Here is a 17625-nt window from a genome sequence, read left to right on the forward strand (position 1 = left end):
ACAGGCTCAGGACAATGTCAGTGCCTTGCACGTGACTCATGAGGTAGCTCAACATGACGACACAAAAATGCGAAGAAAAAAAAAGGGTTGCCTGTGGGTCTTCACACACACACACGCACACACGCGCACACACATGGGCTATTGGTTATTTGTGGGACTTCAGGAAATTTGGTTGCCCGGACGATTATTGCATCACAGATCATTGGACAACAATTGTAAATTGATTAGAGCGACAAACTTGGCCATTCGATGTGGCAACGGCAGCTCATGAGTCATGCTGTTGCAGGTGAACTAGTTCATGCGAGCTTGAAGCTAGTTCATTTGCCTGAAGCCAGAGAGCTATTTGCTCACTTTACAATTTGCATGCGAATGCTTCGACTCACTGGCATTGCTTTAATATTTGACTTTAAATCGCTACACGCCCACTCACGCCCCTTCATACTTGATGCCAATATGTGTATACACAGCTTCATAATCATCATCTTGACAATCTCATGATTGCGTTTGATTATCATTGCGGGCCGCATTCATTGCGCTGCCTCTGCTTGCTTTAGACATTTTTGTCAATTTGCTGTGAACTCGCGTCATTTGCAAGCGCTGGCTGAATGAGGAAGGGGGAAGGCTGGAGTACGGGGAAAATGGCAAAGGCAAGGGCAACTGCAAAGGGAAAGCGGCGGGCAGGAGGCAGCAGACAGCAGGCATGCTAGTCGCATTTGCTACAACACGATTTGCTTTAACTGCGAAGGTTTCGCAACGGCGTCTGCTCTGCGCGCAGCCAGCAAAGGTAGCCCATGCCAAAGAGCACACACACACACAGACGCACACACACTCACAGAGGCACATCTTATTTATTTCTATTTTTATGTGTCACACACGGCACAAGGAGCCACGCATTTTATTTTGCTGCGCATTTTCACTCCTTTCTTGTTGGCAAGCAGCTTCTGGTTGCTGGCGCCGCCGACTCCTTCGACTCCTCTCACGCTGTCGACTCCTTCGACTCCTTCAACTCCTCTCCGGCATCTAGTTCACCTTTAACTTTTTCTGTTGTTGTTGTTGTTGTTCGTTTCATTCTTCTCGCCCTCCTTGCAGCTCCTTTGGCATTTCGTACACGGCACGACATTCTCCCAATTGTGTTATAAATTCAAAAATGAATAACGCACGTTTGCCTGTGGTTTAAAATTCTATTTCATTTTATTGCCATTGCCTCTCGCCTCTCGCCTTTCGCCTTTCGTCTGTCCTCAGCTCAGTCCGGCTCTTTGCGAGCTGTGGTTCTAGCTGCTGGCATTTCGTTACGTTGCCTTTATGAAATGCTTTCACTTTTTCGACAATCTCCACTGTATTTTATTTTATATATTCTCTCTCTCTCTCTCCCTCTCTCTCTCTCTCTATTTTCCTCACTTAAATGGCACACATTTGTTCTGTTGCTTTCGTTCTTTCTGGTCTGCCAGCACTCGCTCAATTAAAACATTTTTTTTTCGGGGGGAGGGTGCTGGGTACTGCAAAAAAAATTGTCCCCAACTCAGGAGGCCTCAGTCTCTGACTTTGTGTGGGAAGAGAGTGAGAGCTGCCAGTGCCTAACCAAGCTACCCTTTGCCCCTACCCACCTACCTCTCTGTCTCTGCCTCTACCGCTCACCTACCAGAGGTAGAGCTGCCTTTCGTGTGCGTTTGTTAAAGCTGCTTAAAGAGTTTCCACAGCCATCGCAGCGCGCATTCTGCGGTCTGCTCTGACATTTCTTTTATGACCTCTACTCAGCGCTCCCTCTCCCCCTTTCCCCTCGCTCGTACAGTGTGGATTTATTTTTGGCCCAGAAATTGATTTATTAGCCCTAAGCTTCTCACTGCTAGCTTTTTAAGTGCCTCAACTCTGAGCTGCTGTCGTAGCACTCGGCGAACTAGTTCCAAATGCTGGCAATTGGCTTATGTTATGATGGTTCGGCTGCATTTCCAGCTTTACATATATTTTGTTGATATACTCATTCACACGTGCTGCAAAAGTGTATATTGGTTGCGTGCAATGGCCATCGAATGAATGGAAATAGAAAATAGTTTGCAAAATTACCTTTTCGATGAGGTATATATAAAAATAGTATATTTAACATAACTTACAAAATTTGGAAATGATATGGAGATCAGTTTTTTACTTGATTTACACAAAAACTCAAAATATCGAGAATTATCGAGAAAGAAATTTTTTTCAAGTGGATAGAAAATTTACGATTTATCGCGATATTTAATTTAGCGGGGTATTCAAAATTTACGAATTGTATGTAAGAGCTAAGATCCCTGTCGATTTCCTTTGTGACAATTTTACCCCCAAAAAGTACAGAGTATTCAGCAGTCGTTACCAACTTCCTCTCCACTTATAACATATTTGCTTTTTAATTTCGTTATAAAGTCTGCAATTGTAAGATATTGCTAGTTAGGCATGAGATGACTTCGTTCTAGACAATGGAACAATGAGTTATTGGGACATTGGGACAGTCGAGCCTTGAGCTTGTTGGACTGTCCTCTCAATCTCAGTCAATCAGTTGGCTTTTTGCTCTCTGTGTGGCTGCTCAAAGAGTTAATTCAATTGTAATGAGAGCTCAAGTCAATTGCAATTGGCAAATGCTGATGGCAGGCTGATGTCAAAGGCAGTGCGGCCTATATATGCATGTATGTATGCGTGTATGTAGCGCATCTAAACCAAATATCAGACAAACGAACTGCCAATTTGGCATTCAGATATTGACAACTAATTGAGATGAATCTGTTCGACAAACATTCAATTAGCCATGGAATTTGGCCAAGAATAAAAAATCATTTTTACTTTAAAATGTAAATGTGTGCGGGTGTGTGTGTGTGTGCCTGTGTGTTTGACAGGCACTGTAGTTAGTATTTTGTATTTGTATAACTCAATTTCTTACGCTTGATAAAACATTTGCATTCCACATGCAAATTTCACTTTGATGAGTTTTTCATTTTCAGTTTTCAGTTTTCAGCTGCTGCTGCTGCTGCTGCTGCTTATTATTCTCTTTTATAGTGTATGCCAAAAGTATACGCATGCTAATTAAATTGTATTTTGTATTTTTATTTTATATATATATATATTCAATGTACTCACTCTCTCTCTCTCTCTGTCTTTCTCTATGATTACAGCATTTCCATATTTATAAGCAGCCGAGGCCAAGCACTTTGAGCTGAGCTGAACATTTTTTGTTGGGAAATTGAGCTTTTCGACCTGCTGGTAAGTTTAAGAAAATACTGTAAATAGAGCGACCCACATGTATACTATATGGAGGCGATTATCTTGTCTCTTCTCTCTGTGTGCGTGTGTGTGTGTGTCATTTTGTTGATTTTACCGTTTTATCAAAGAACATCACAACAACAACAACAACAACAACAGCAGCAAATGAAACTTATTGGAATTTGAAAATGTCGACATTGACATGCGTTGAAAGCGTTGTCAGCTTCGATATGGCCGCTGCTCCCCAATCTCAGCTAGTCATGCCCCATCTCTCATTCTCCCTCTCCCTCTCCCTCTCCCTATCTCTCTCTATGGCTGCCCAGTGTGCGTGTGTATGTGTGTGTTTTTTATATCAGTTTTATTGTGTTTTATGTCGCAGCAAAGTCAACCAAAAAGCGGCTTACAAAAATTCAAGAGCAACAATCCAAAAGATGCGTATCATGTGGCTAGCATTAGGCATGCTCCCACTCGCACTCTGCCACGCCACCCGCCCCCTCTCTCCCAGCCAGCTCGTCTGCCCTCTCTGGCTGTTTAGCTAAAGATTTTCATTTTATTTTTCATAAATTGTCGCTGGACAAAAGTTGAGAAGCTGCAAGCATTTTCCTGCTTTTTCTTGTTTTTCTTTTTTTTTTTTTTTCTTGACGTAGCGCCTGTCCATGCTCTACCTCTCTCGCTCGCACACACGCTCTGTCAGATATGCATCTCAGTTGTGCGTGTGTGTGTGTGTGTGTGCGTGTGTGTGAGTGTGTGGTATTTTATTGTCATTGTGGCTTTTTGGGGCTCGTTGACTGTCTTTTTTGTTGTTGTTGTGGAGCATCTCTCTCTCCCTCTCTCTGTCTCACTCTCTCTTTTGTTAGGCTCAAGTAAATCAGTCTGTCGTCTAAAGATACACACAGACAGACAGACAGACAGACAGACAGACACATTGATATACACAGCCACAAATGTATTCGTAATTGCGTGCAGAGCGCGCAGCTGCCTCGCCGACGCCGTTTTGTTTATGATTTGTCAAGATTTTAATCCCCGAAAATGTGTTTTAAATTGCAGCGCCTACGATAAGAATTGGGCCGGAGAGTGAAAGAGAAAGCGAATGAGTTGCAGTGACACATGCGGCGAGGGAGATTGAGAGGGGGCAGGTAGCTGCATAACGAAACGAAAAGAAAACCTGAAATTGTTGTTGGCCAACAAAAAGAGTTGCGTTTCGGCACAGAGTGAGGAATGGAAGTGGAAGTGGGAGAGGGGATGGGGGACAGGGAGAGGCTGCAGCAAGGAGACAGACATATGGCATCCATAATTTGAAAGAAAGACTGAAAGAACTGACTGCGTGGGGAGTGCTAATAAATTCACCTTTTACCACAAAATATTGCCAACATTTGCAAAAGACAAACAGCTAAGCCCAGTGCACACATATGTGTGCGTGTGTGTCTGTGTGTGTAATGTGTGGGCGGCTTGGCAACATAAATCTATCTCCAGTAACTGCAGCTACGCTGCTCTGCCCTCGTCAGCTCGCATTCGCCCTGCTGCCTGGCTGACTTCTGATTGAGGCAAAGCTCCAGGAACATTGTACGCTCCTCTCCACAGCCATTGCCGTCCGTCTGTCCGTCCGCCCGTCCGTCCGTCTGGGTGTTGATTTTTGTCAACCTAATACAAAGTGCAAACAAAATTTGTGTTGGCATTTGGTTAGATTTGCCATTGCTTTGGTTTTTCTGTTTTTATTTTTTTATTTTTTTGCTCTTTTTTTCACATTTTTTGTCGCCCTGAGAGCAGTGGCAGGAGTAGGTGTATGTGTGTGCGTGTGTTTCTGTTTGTGTGTGTGCTTGATAGCAGCCAAAGAAGAAGATTTTTATAAGTAGAAGCCATAGTGTGGCCAAATGATAGCGTCTGCTTGCTGAAATTCTGCGTAAATGAAAAATACGATGAGAGCTGCAAATTGAGAAAAATGGGAGGTGCAGATTCAGAGAGATAAAGATACAACATAATGAGATAATTGAGCAAATCTGTCAAGCATAAAGATGCAATAAAAACTAATTATTTCTATTTAATTATGATATTTAAGAATATAATTGGCTAAGCGTATAATTGGGAAAAATTATATTGAGAGAGAGAGAGAGAGAGAGAGAGAGAGAGAGAGAGAGATGTGAAAAGGGAACTTAGATGAAAATAAACAAGACTGTAGTAGTGGGGAGTAACCGACTATCATATACGTAGATTCCTTTATACATATATGGATATATCACTGGGTTAAGTCAACTTCAGTTATCAAACTATGGATTAGCTTAAATTAAAATAAGATGAGTAACGAAAACAAATTATCAACCTTATTCTAAGGTATATATATATATATATATATATATAGAGAGAGAGAGAGAGAGAGAGAGAGAGGAATATATATATTTTAGATTTCCTGTCAAAAAAAAAAAAATTGGGTTACTTAATAATAGATCGAGAAAAAAATAAATTAATATATATACTTCTCTGGAAAATAGAGATTATCATTTTACATAAATTATGCTCCATATATAAACTTAGTAAAAAAAAACAGAAAATATGTATTTCTAAAATATGTTAACAAAATATTTCTGTTTTTATTTTTATTTTTATTTTATTTTATTTTACCAACATTATTTCCATTTAAAATTCCACATAAATTTATCTAAAATTTTAGCTTTAAAAAAAACTTTAAATTTATTTATTAAAAGCAAGAGTAGACAATTTATTACAATAGCCAGAGACGGGCGACTGTTGCAATGAATACACTCATTCATTTATTCACTTGACCCATTCAGTGCGTGATGTACAAAAATTGGGAGCTTTATTAATTAATTGTTCTGCTATTGTTATTGCTATTGCTATAGTTGTTGCTGTTGCAGTTGCAGCTGTTGTTGCTCTCAATTTGTGGCCTACATTTCGTGTTGCAATTGCTTGGTGGCAAGCTGCTTCGCGTTTGCCAAAACTTCCACTTGAGCGAGCCACTTGCAGCTAGAGTGCAACACCAACGAGTGCAACAACGGCAACAACAACAACAACAGCAACAAACAGTCAATGCATGTTAATTAAAGTCATTACGTTGAAGGATGCCTGAATGGGAGCAGGGCGCAGGAAGCCGGAAGCTGGCAGCTGTGGTGCTGTGGTGCTGGGGGCGCTACCGGCAAGCGGCAAGCGGCGAGCGGCGAGCGGCATGCCACAAATGTATTGGGCGTCGCTGCCAGACGCTGCCCGATCCCTGTTTTGGCCAGCATTACGGCTGCCATTTCAATTGGCCCGCCAAATTGGCCAATTTTCATATGCATGATGCGTTGGGGCTCAAGGCGAAAGAGAACTGTCGAATGTCGATTGAATGAGTGCATGAGTGTGTGAGTGTGTGAGTGTGCGAGTGAATGGGTGCACGAGTGTGTGTCGACTGAGTGGATGGGGCATGAGCGACGCTTGCCATTGACATCAATGAATTTTTGACTAGGGCAAGCTGAGCTGAGGGCGGTGGATTCGGGTGTGGGTGCAGCGTGTGGCACGTGTGCGGCAACAAAGCATCGTTCACATGCCACATGCCACATGCCACATGCTGCATGCTACATGCCACTCGACAATAGCGACGATGCCTTGCAGTTAGATTTTTGAACGCAGTTGCCTTCTAATGATGTGCAACACGCACAAAATGTGCTAATGAGTTGACAAGACTGAGGGACAATCGATGAGGGAGAGCGAAACATAGAGAGAGTGTGAGAGAGAGAGAGAGAACTAATGAGTTGTCACCTTATCTTGTTCAACTGAAACCTGTTGCACTCGTTTCACTTTGTTTCTCTCAATTGCTGCTAGCTGCACATAATTGAACTGGCCACAGCTGCCACCACGTATCCATAAGATACTTTTGGCTACCAGATAGATGGATAGAAATACATATATAAGCTGCCGCCTTTTACTGCTTCAGCTGCTGCACGAAAAAAGTTTAATAAAACAACTTCAAATCATAGAAATAGCCTTGGCTAAATTGCTTTGCCCAAACGCCCACACACAAACACAAACAGAAACATACACACACACATACACCTACACCGAGTGAGGGAGTCACGGCCAGTCAGTCGGTGGGGCGGAGGGGGTCTGGCAATCAGGCCAATTCTGAATAAAAAATGACTACCTGTGCACGAGTCCAGCTGAGCTGAGACTTGGCTACAAAAAAAAAAAAAAAAAAAAAAAAAAGAAAGAAGCTAATCGATTCAAGCAAATCGATAATTGATATATCGAAAACACAATTTACGTAATTCCAGCAAAAAGCTAATAGCGCAAAACTAATTTAGCCCAGCTATTACATATTCCACCTATTATAGCTGTTTCTTGAACTACTTTTTTAACAGGCTCGGCTATAATTGTAGAATGTATCACAATCAAAGGTAATTACATAACTGCTAAATAGTCATGGGGAAACTTGCAGAAGCAAACGGTACTTGAGCAAGAGAAAATAGTTATTAAAGGAAAGAGATTAAACTTCTTAGTAGAGTGAAATATTTTTCTTTTATTTTTTAATTTTTATTTGCAATCTGTCTTGAAAAATAAAATATATGAAACGTAAAATGTAAATATAAAAATATAATATAAAATATAAAATAAAAATTTTAAAATATAAAATATAAAATGTAAAATGTAAAATGTAGAAAAAAATAAAAAAATATATAACATAAAATATAAAATATAAATATAAACAATAAAATATAAAATGTAAATAAAAATATAAGATAAAAATAAAAAAGTTAAATATGAAATATACAATTTAAAATTCTAAAAATAAAATATAAAATATGAAATATAAAAAATTAAATATAAAATATGCAGTATGATATGTAAAATATAAAATATAAATTATAAAAAAAAATATAAAAGAAATAACAAAACAAAATTTAAAATAGTGTATAATCTTCAAGACATAAAATATAAAAAAAAAAAATAAGCAATTGTCCACAAAATCTCATAAAATTTGAAACATGGTTAAAGAACCTGAGCAAGTTCTTTGTACCTTTTAAGTTCTATGAGTCAAGCCACAGTTCCATGCTATGCCTTGCCTATATATATGCATCTATATGCATATAAAATATTATAGGCATATCCTTGCTTAGCTGTTTGTTCAATTGGCAATTGGTGTTTGTGAAGCGCTTAGCAAAAATCAATTTTCTGCAGGCAACTCAATTATGCACTGGAAATGGAAATCGCATGGCTATAGAATTTTCTACCATTCCATATATGTATATATATACATATATTAGAGAATTGTTTTTATTATTTAAATTGGAAAAAATGCATTTGATCAGTTGTTGGACATTTCTGGTCGGCTGTGGCATTTAGCTAGTTTCTGGATTTCTCCGCCTTTTTTATTTTTAATCTTCGACATGGGCAAACTCAATCAGCCAAATCAAAATGTTGCCTGCAAATAAACGGCAATGATTTGCTGTTGTTGTTGCTGTTGCTGTTGCTGTGGCATAGACGACCGCAAACAACTCGTTAAAATTTGCATGTGAAATGCAATCGGCTAAAACTGAAAAAGGCTAAACCAAAAACAGGCTACAAAACAGTGGCAAAATATAGGCAAAAAAAAAAAGAGTCGAATTGATGAAACAAATAAGCGCGCACACGCTTTCAGACACTCAAAACGTTGAGGGTGTTGCATGGAAGAGGGAGCAGGAGCAAGAGCAAGAGCAGGAGCAAGAGCAGGAGCAGGAGTAGGGGATGTGCCGCTGAGGCAGAGCTAGGGGAAGCAACAGGGAGCAGGAGCAGTAGCAAAGCCAGCGCCAGGGGCAGCCTATTGGCGTAGGTGTCCATCGTCAGCAGAGCTGACCAGCTGGTAGGTTCTACTCGATGCCCAGTACAATAACAAAAATAACTAAACAACATTTTTGGCCATGGCGCACGGCACAGGGCTATCAATTTGATATATCAATCAGCGTGGGATAAAAATGATTGCCAGTTGCTGCTCGATGGTCCGACAGGCATGCCGCTCCTGCTTCCACTCCCGCCCCTGCTTCCTCCTTCCTTTCCCCGATTGTTGTTGTTTGTAGTTCGTTATTGCTGTGCAGTGAAATCGAAATGCCTCAAAAAAGAAGCAGAGAGAGAAAAAAAAAAAAACATAGCAACAATAACAAATATCAGCAAACCATGCCGAATGCTAAATACTCTAGAAAAGAAAGTTCTGGCCAAGAATTTACAGTGCCAGCAATTAGTTTTCGTATGCACATAACGAGAGATGCGAAAAGGCAGACGACAAATTGCATAGCTGACTAATCAAGCCCCATAGAAAGAGAGAGCAACAGCAACATCCAGTCAACAACAATAACACGAAATTTGTGGCGAGTGCAACATTCGGTGGCATGAAAAAGATTTGCATGTTGGCAGCCAGAATTGCAGCGCATTTCAATTGGCTGGACGACGTTGGCCTTGAGGCAGCGCAGGAGATGCAGAGGGGGGATGGTGCACTCGGTTGCCGGCTGCCTCAAGGATTAGCCGAGTTGCGGCTGGACGGCTGCGAGTGGCTCATAAAGGCGATCTGCGCCCAGTGCTCTCCTGATTGATTTATGGCCACTGGCTCGTAAAAGTGGGTGGGTGGGCCACCGGACCAGCGGGATGGCCGGATGGTGGAGAGACGGGCGAAAGGATTAACAGCGGGTGGGAGCGCGGCCAAAAACGAAGATAGAGCGGATCTCAGTTTCGGCTTTGCTATCAGTCACACACGCACGAGAAGAAGAAGCACAAGCATGAAATGAATTGTGGAGCAGCGAGTGAGGGACATCGACTAACAGATGCCCTGCAAAAAGTTGAACGTTTCATTTGACAAGAGTGAGACAAGTGAGAGCGATAGAGCCTTAACTGAGAAACTCTTTAATCTTAAAGAAAAATGGCTAAAATTATATATATCAAATGAAATATAATAAAAAAAAAACTGTTCATGCATAAAAAACAAAAATGTATTACAAAAAAATAATAAATAAATTAAAATAATAAATAAATAAAATAAATAAATAAAAAAATTATAGAAGCATACGAAAACATATGCACAAAAAAAAACATACAAAAAATAAATAAATGAAAAATAAATAAATACTAAATTTATTTAAACAGAAAAAATTAATTAAAAAAAAAAAATTAAAAGAAAAAATTAATTTTAAAAATAATATACATTTATTTAAAAAATAATATATTTAAGGAAATGTATATACAAAATTTAAAAGCTTCTAAAACATAAATTAATTATTAAAAAATAAACAAAAAGAAAAAAGCACTAAGAAAAGAAATATATATATATAAAAAAAAAACTGTTTAAAAACACATAAATAAATATTAAGATGTATATATATATATATATATATATATATATATATATATATATATATATATATATATATATATATAAAATGATAAATTAAAAAAAAAAAGTTTAAACACATATATAAACATTAAAAAGATCTATATATTTATTATATAATGTACAAATATAAATCATTCTACATTTTGTTTAAAGAAAATTCTTTTTATAAGTTTAAAATACAGAATGTATATAGTCGAGTCATATGATACTTTGATACTTTCATTAGATTACTGTATCAGCATGTGCATATACCCCATTACAAGTGCCAATTAGAGGGTATGAAATAACTCTGCCTGCGCTTGCCGCCTGTTAATAGCTTTAATGCTGTTTTATGGCATTCGTCGAGTGGACGACTCTGGAACTGGGAGCTGGTAGATGGGCGATGGGAACTGCTGCTAACTGGCAACTGGGAACTGAGAACTGAGAACTGGGAACTGGGAAATGGCATGCCAACGCCAAATGTTTTACATGCGTGTTGTTGTTCCTATTGTTGTTGTTGTTGTTGTTGTTGGTGCGGCGGCAACAATGTTTTGTTTGGCGGTCGCATAAATAAATTGGGATTGGAGTTTTCGCTGGCTCAGTGCCTGCTGCTTCGGTGCCGGAGCAAAGCTCATAATTCCAGCTTTTATTTGTGGGATTTTGGCATGGCATGGCATGTCAGTCATGTGTCGTTCTGTTTCTGTTGCTGTTGCTGTTGCTGTTGCTATTACTGGCTGTGTTTTTGGGCTCCGGCTACGATGCCCCATCCATTCATCCGCCCGCCCGCATGCGCATTCGTAACGCTTTCAATTCCAACGCTGATTAATGGCTTTGTTTTCTCTCTCTTCTTCTCGCCCTTCTTCTCTTCTAGACGATGTGCGCTTGAGTGGACTACTCTTTCGCTCTTCGAAACTTCGCCACTGGAGCCGATAACGATAGCGATAACGATAACCGAGAACGTCAGCATATTACTGTCGGTTGCTCAGCGAGAAAGCATTACAAAATAAGGAGAGCATCAACATGTATCCAGGCAGCGCCAGCAGCACCGCCGCCGCAGCGTCCAAATTTCAGAATCGATGCGCCTCGCCACAATTCGCCAGCTTTGCACCGCCGCCGCCGGCCGATTACCCACCACCCACATTGCAGCAGCAGCAGCAGCAGCAGCATCAACAGCAACAATTGCAGACACAGACCACGGTGGCTGTGCACAGTGCACCCGGGCACGGCTCCATGCGCCACCTGCAGCGCAATCAGCTAACTATGAGCGGCCACGGCCACGGCCATGGCATGGCACACGGCCACGGCCATGGACACGGACACGGTCATGGCCATGGCGGGCTGGGCATGGGCATGGGCGGCCTTGGACATGGGGCCGCCACGCTGGGCCATCACCATGGCCATCGCGGCGATCTAATCTTTCCGGACGACATGGACAGCATTGAGTTCTGCATGCCAGCGCCGCCCTCGTCCTCCTCATCGTCGTCGCAGCAAAACGGAGAGATGCTGCTGCTCCAGGGCGGACACGGCGAGCCCTTCACGGAGCGACGACGACGCGGACACAGTCGCCGCAGCAACCACAAAATGGATGTGGAACAACAGGTGAGAATGAAACAAGAAATCGGCTAGAATTATGAGTTAGTTATAAACTCTTAAAAATATATATATAGGTATATATATATGTATTTTTTTTTTTTTTAATTCTGAGAAAATATAAAAAACCAAAAAAGCTTTTAATTAATATATCGGAAAGTTTTTTTTCTTTTTTGTTTTTAATAAAAAAAAAACGTTGAGGACATATAAATATATATGTACTCATTTTTAACAATTAAAATATTGAAGAAAATATAATATAAAATTATAAAAATGCAAATATTTAAAAGCGTACAAAAGAATTATTTAAAATAAATAAAATATAATGAATATATAAATAAATAAGTATAAAAATTAAAATAAAATGTATTTTAGTTTCAAATAAATTTAAAAATAAAAAAAATAATTTTTTTTTTTAATTTTGGAAATTTGTATACAATAATTACTATGAACTATAATTTATATCAAAAATGTATATATTTATTAATTTATGTATTTTAAATTAATATTTTTTTATTTACATATGCCAAAACAAAATTTAAATCACTTTCGTGAATGAGTCTAAAAATTGATTAAGCATAATCATATACTTGATCCTTTATATGATATATTTGTTAATAATATTTTATTATTTAAATTAACATTTTTGTTTGGTAAACTGAATTCAAGAAATATAAGTTCGAGAGCTACTAATTTGAATATGTGGCTCTGTGAGAGATTTCCGCTGAGGCATATTTAACACCTTACCACATTTACACTGCTCGCACAAAGTATGCACATCATTAATTACAGCTCGCGTCTCGCTGGGCTTTTGGAGAGCAACTCGACCGATATTTAATCATGCGCTTCGATAATTCACAGGTCAAATGGTCACGCAAGAACATCGCTGCCACAATGGAGCGCTTCGAGCCCACCGCCACGGCGCAGTCGTCGTCGTCCACCTCGTCGCTGGATTATGGCTTCGCCGCTGGCGTCATGACGCCCGGCAGCAGCAGTGCCACGCCCTCGCACGGGGCTGGCTCAGCGGCCGGCATGTCGTCCACGGCCTCGCTGCATGTGGCCTACAATGGCGGCGGTGGTGCCGGAGGTGCAGCTGGTGTGGGTGGTGTGGGTGGCGCAAGTGCTGGAGCCATGGGCGCCAGTGGCCCAGCTGGAGCGGCAGCTGCTGCGCCATTCAATCACGTCTACTCCTATGCCTATTACGAGCCCGGTGCCGCCAAATGCCATACGAATGTGCCCGCCCAGGGCCAGGGCAATGGACACCATCATGCACCGTCGAAGAGTCCGCCGCGCAACTCGATCCGGGCGCTGCTGGCCAAGAGCTTCCGCTCGAAGTCATCGTCGCACAGCGGCCAGTCCACATCGTCGTCGCCCAGCGCCGAGGAGCGGGACAGGCACACGTATACCACACGCTACGGCACCACCGAGAACCTGTACGAGGAGGTTAGCGATCAGAAGATACGCAAAGTGCTCTCTGACAATCGCATTGCCACGTCCAGTGCGGGCAACGTCAAGGAGGAGCTGCGTCGCGTCCAGCACAATCATTTCCGTGTGCTGGACGAGCTCAATCTGTCGCTGGAGGCGCTCATAATGCCGCCCACGCCGCCCGACATCAGCCCCAGCCACGGCGGCCCGGCCAGCGCCAGCTCCAACGATGTGCAGCACGAGGCGCCAGCCACCAGCACCAGCTGCAGCAGCGGCAGCGGCAGTGGCAGTGGCAGCGGCAGCGGCGCCGTTGGCAACTCCTCCTCCTCGTCCTCCTCCGTGCAAGGCAAGAGCGTGCTGAGCACCGGGCAGCGGCCGCGTCGCGGCGGTCTGCTGGGCGGTGCCGCGGCCAGCGCCGCGTCCAACTCCAGCTCGGCCTCGCACGCCAGCCTCGAGAACTTGTCGAGCACGCTGAACAGCATGGAGCTGAAGGATCATGCGCACAGCAGCTGCATCAATCCGGAGTTCGATGAGGGCGACCTCGACAGCGGCTTCAGCGGCAGCGGCAGCAGCAGCGGCGCCAGCTACAATGAGAGCTTGCGCTACTATAAGACGGCCACGCCCACTAGCCATAGCCATAGCCATAGTCACAGTCATAGCCATAGCCATGGGCACAATCCCACAATGATGAACCACAGCAACAGCAGCAGCAGCAACAGCAACAACAACAGCAACTGCAATAGCAACAACAACAATAACGGCAACAGCAGCACACTGCCGCACAACCTGCGCAGCTGCCGATCCTCGACAGCGTCGGGCACCTCCACCTCGAAGAGCAGCATGGCCAGCTGTGGCGAGGATCAGGGCATAGCCGGCATGGGCATGCCAATGGGCATGGGCATGAATATGGGCATGGGGATGCCAATGCCAATGAACATGGCCATGGGCATGGGCATGCCCATGAATACGAGCCTGGCCATGGGCATGGGCGAGATGACAGGCGGCAGCTCGATGTCGCCATTCAATTATCCGCGACGCTGCTCGGCGGATCAGCAGCGGTCGTCGGGCCGTTCGATTGCATCCGCCACGGGCTCCGCAACGGGCGGCGCCATCTCAGTGGCCACCGGCGCGAAACCCAAAAAGAACTTCTGGACCATGAAACCGTGATGCTACAAAAAGGCCCTGCGTCACATATGCAAGAAATGGAGCATTGTTATGGTGAGTACAATGAAAATTGGAGTGAATAATATTCAATAAGAGATGTGATCTGATATGGTATGATATAATATAATGTGAATTAATACGATAATATTTATTATAAATGAATTGGATGGGAACATTGATGTGAAGCATAAATATATGGGATATTGATGATATATGGAAGATATAAGAATGAAGGATAGAAGGATAGAAGATATTGAAGTGTAGGATAGATATATGAGATATTGATGATATGATATCGAAGATATTAAAGTGAAGGATAGATGTATGGTATATTGATAATATATCTGCTATTGTAGATATTGAAGTGTAGGATAGATATTGCGGATATCGAATTTTATTAATTAAATTTTACAAATGTTAAAAAATGTTGTGGCAGAATCCATCTATAAATAATAGATATTAAAAAAAAAAGAAACAAACAATAAAAATATAATAACAAAAATAAATAGAGTCAAACAATTTTAATAATAGAAAATAAATTTAAATAAATAAAACATAATAATATTAAAATAAAAATAAATAAAACATAAATTAAATAAATAAAAATAATAATAATAAATCAAATAAAAACGAAAATAATATAAATAAAAAATACATTAAATATAAATTGCAAATAATGATAAAATGCAATAAATTATATTGAATTTTAAATTAAAAATTAATATTAAAAAATACAAAAATAAACTTTAATTAAATAAATTTAAATTTAAAACAAGAACTTCTTGATGTAATTATGATGCTATAAATAGCTATGCATTACACCATACAAAATATTCGAAACACATATGAAACAAAGCAGAGTCGCTTATCTCAGCCCCAGTGCCAAAGAGTTCCATTAGCACCCTCTCAACGCGATTTATTGATTGCTGTGCATAAATAAATGAGTATAAACTGCGAAAATCTCTACGAAATCCGAAGATCTCCAGCGGCACATACTTATAAAGCTTTTCTCTTTCTCTAATGAGACCTGCTAAACGTTTTAGCTCTGCCTCGGCTCTCGCTCACCCAAAGCCTCGTTTGTGACTCAGCCTTAAAAGTTATGCTGGTCGTCGTCATTGTTATCGTCATGATTATCGTTATCGTAATCGTTATCGTTATTATTATTATAACTACTGCTGTCCCAATTCTGTTTATCTTTGTATATACAATTTTTTTATGCTCGCCTGCCTGCCCCGCCCCGCCCCAGCTGAGCCTTGTTGCTGTTGTTGTTGTTGTTGTTGTCGCTCTAACTGTTGCAGCATCAATTTCAACTTTTCAACTTTAATCATAATAAATTTGCGGCTTGGCCGAGACCCAGGGCTCCATTTCAAATCAACGAGGCATTTCCGCTACCGCTGCTGCTGCTTTCGCTGCTGCAGTCGCAGTCGCCGTCGACGTCAACGTCGCTTCGACCGCTCTCGGATATTCCCAAGATAATAAATTTATTAACAGGCAGCGCGGCAGCAACAGACAACATCGTCATTATCTGTAGCGGGCAGCTTGCCCCCGCGCCCGCCCTGCCCTCGCCCTCGCCCTCGGCCTTGCGCTGTTTGCCCCCTTTCAATACCCACGAAATGAATCAATTAAAACTGATTGAACTTCATAGATTTGATTCCCTCTCTGTCTCTGTCCCTCTCTGTCTGTCTCTGTCTCTGTCCCTCTCTGCTTCACTCTTATTTTTTACATATATATATATTCATCTGTGCAACTGAAACTGGGGTAATGCCGGATTCGGACTCGGATGCGGACCGCATCATCTCTCCGGGCAGCTATGTGAGAACTTGTTTGCACACACACACACACACGCACACATGCCCCCATTTTCTTGGTCTGCCACAGGGATTATGAGTGCGCAAGTGAGGCCATTAAGGCGCCTGTTGAAATCGAAATCCCAATATCAGCATTAAAACTCTTACAGCCTAAGATGCAGTCCGTCCAATGCGGCCAATATGCTCTCTGGCCCAACTATCGATTGCTGCCGGCAGCAACCCTTGTGAATGAACGATGCTGTTATTCATTGCATTTTGTTATAAATCTGTCAATTTGCACAATTGTGCGTGCGCTTTGTGCATTCGACAGGGTCGCGGCTGAGCCGAGGGCAGCGCCCGATTGGGCGAATGGGCGGGGTTCTCAGCATTTTGGGGTGAATCAGCGATGCGATTCGACTCGAGCAAGACAGCATCTGAGCCTGAGACCGAGACCGAGACCGAAGCGCAGACCGAGACGGAGACACTATTGAAATGCTTTTGAGCACATTCACATTCACATTCTCATTCACATTCACATTCACATTCACATTGATATCCGCATTTTCATTCACATCCGCAAGAGCGCACGTTTTTGGGCACCATAAAAAATCTGTTGCAAAGTGCGAGCTGTTGTTGTTGTTGCTGCTACTGCTGCTGCGGCTGTTGTTGTTGTTGTTGTTGTCCATGTGTTGATTTATAGTCGCAATTGTGCCTCGGCGCAACTAATTTGCCCCGAGTGCTAAGTAGCAAGCGAGCAGCCGCTTGTGTGGGTGGCTGACTGAAGCCGAAAGTATTTAGTAATAACTCCATAGAGTTCGCACAGCTCGAGTCGAGTCATCGACTCAGGATCGATATAAATATTGCAGCATATGAATCAATTCATCGATTGCTTAGCTGCATTTGCGGCAAGTGTGAATGTCAAATGATTCATATATTCATATATTCTGAAGCAGAAAGTATTTAGTAATAACTCCATAGAGTTCGCACAGCTCGAATCGACTCAGATGTAAACAGTTATAAATATTGCAGCATATGAATCAATTCATCGATTGCTTAGCTGCATTTGCGGCAAGTGTGAATGCCAAATGATTCATATATTCATATATT

General features: G+C 41.6%; 1 protein-coding gene across 1 annotated transcript in view; it reads left to right on the forward strand.

Moving 5' to 3' along the window:
- The window catches only part of LOC108620090 (uncharacterized), a 125572-nt gene that overhangs the window by 95910 nt on the left and 12037 nt on the right, over positions 1-17625 (forward strand). The window contains exons 3-5 of the mRNA XM_089475517.1: positions 3141-3228; positions 11424-12151; positions 13004-14785. Of these exons, the coding sequence (XP_089331643.1) occupies positions 11573-12151; positions 13004-14734 (2310 nt within the window). The 5' untranslated portion in view covers positions 3141-3228; positions 11424-11572 and the 3' untranslated portion in view covers positions 14735-14785. The remainder of the gene's footprint in view (positions 1-3140; positions 3229-11423; positions 12152-13003; positions 14786-17625) is intronic.

Source organism: Drosophila arizonae, chromosome X (assembly GCF_054131065.1).
Source record: "Drosophila arizonae isolate 15081-1271.41 chromosome X, UAZ_ARI_1.0, whole genome shotgun sequence".
Classification (NCBI taxonomy): Eukaryota; Metazoa; Arthropoda; class Insecta; order Diptera; family Drosophilidae; genus Drosophila; species Drosophila arizonae.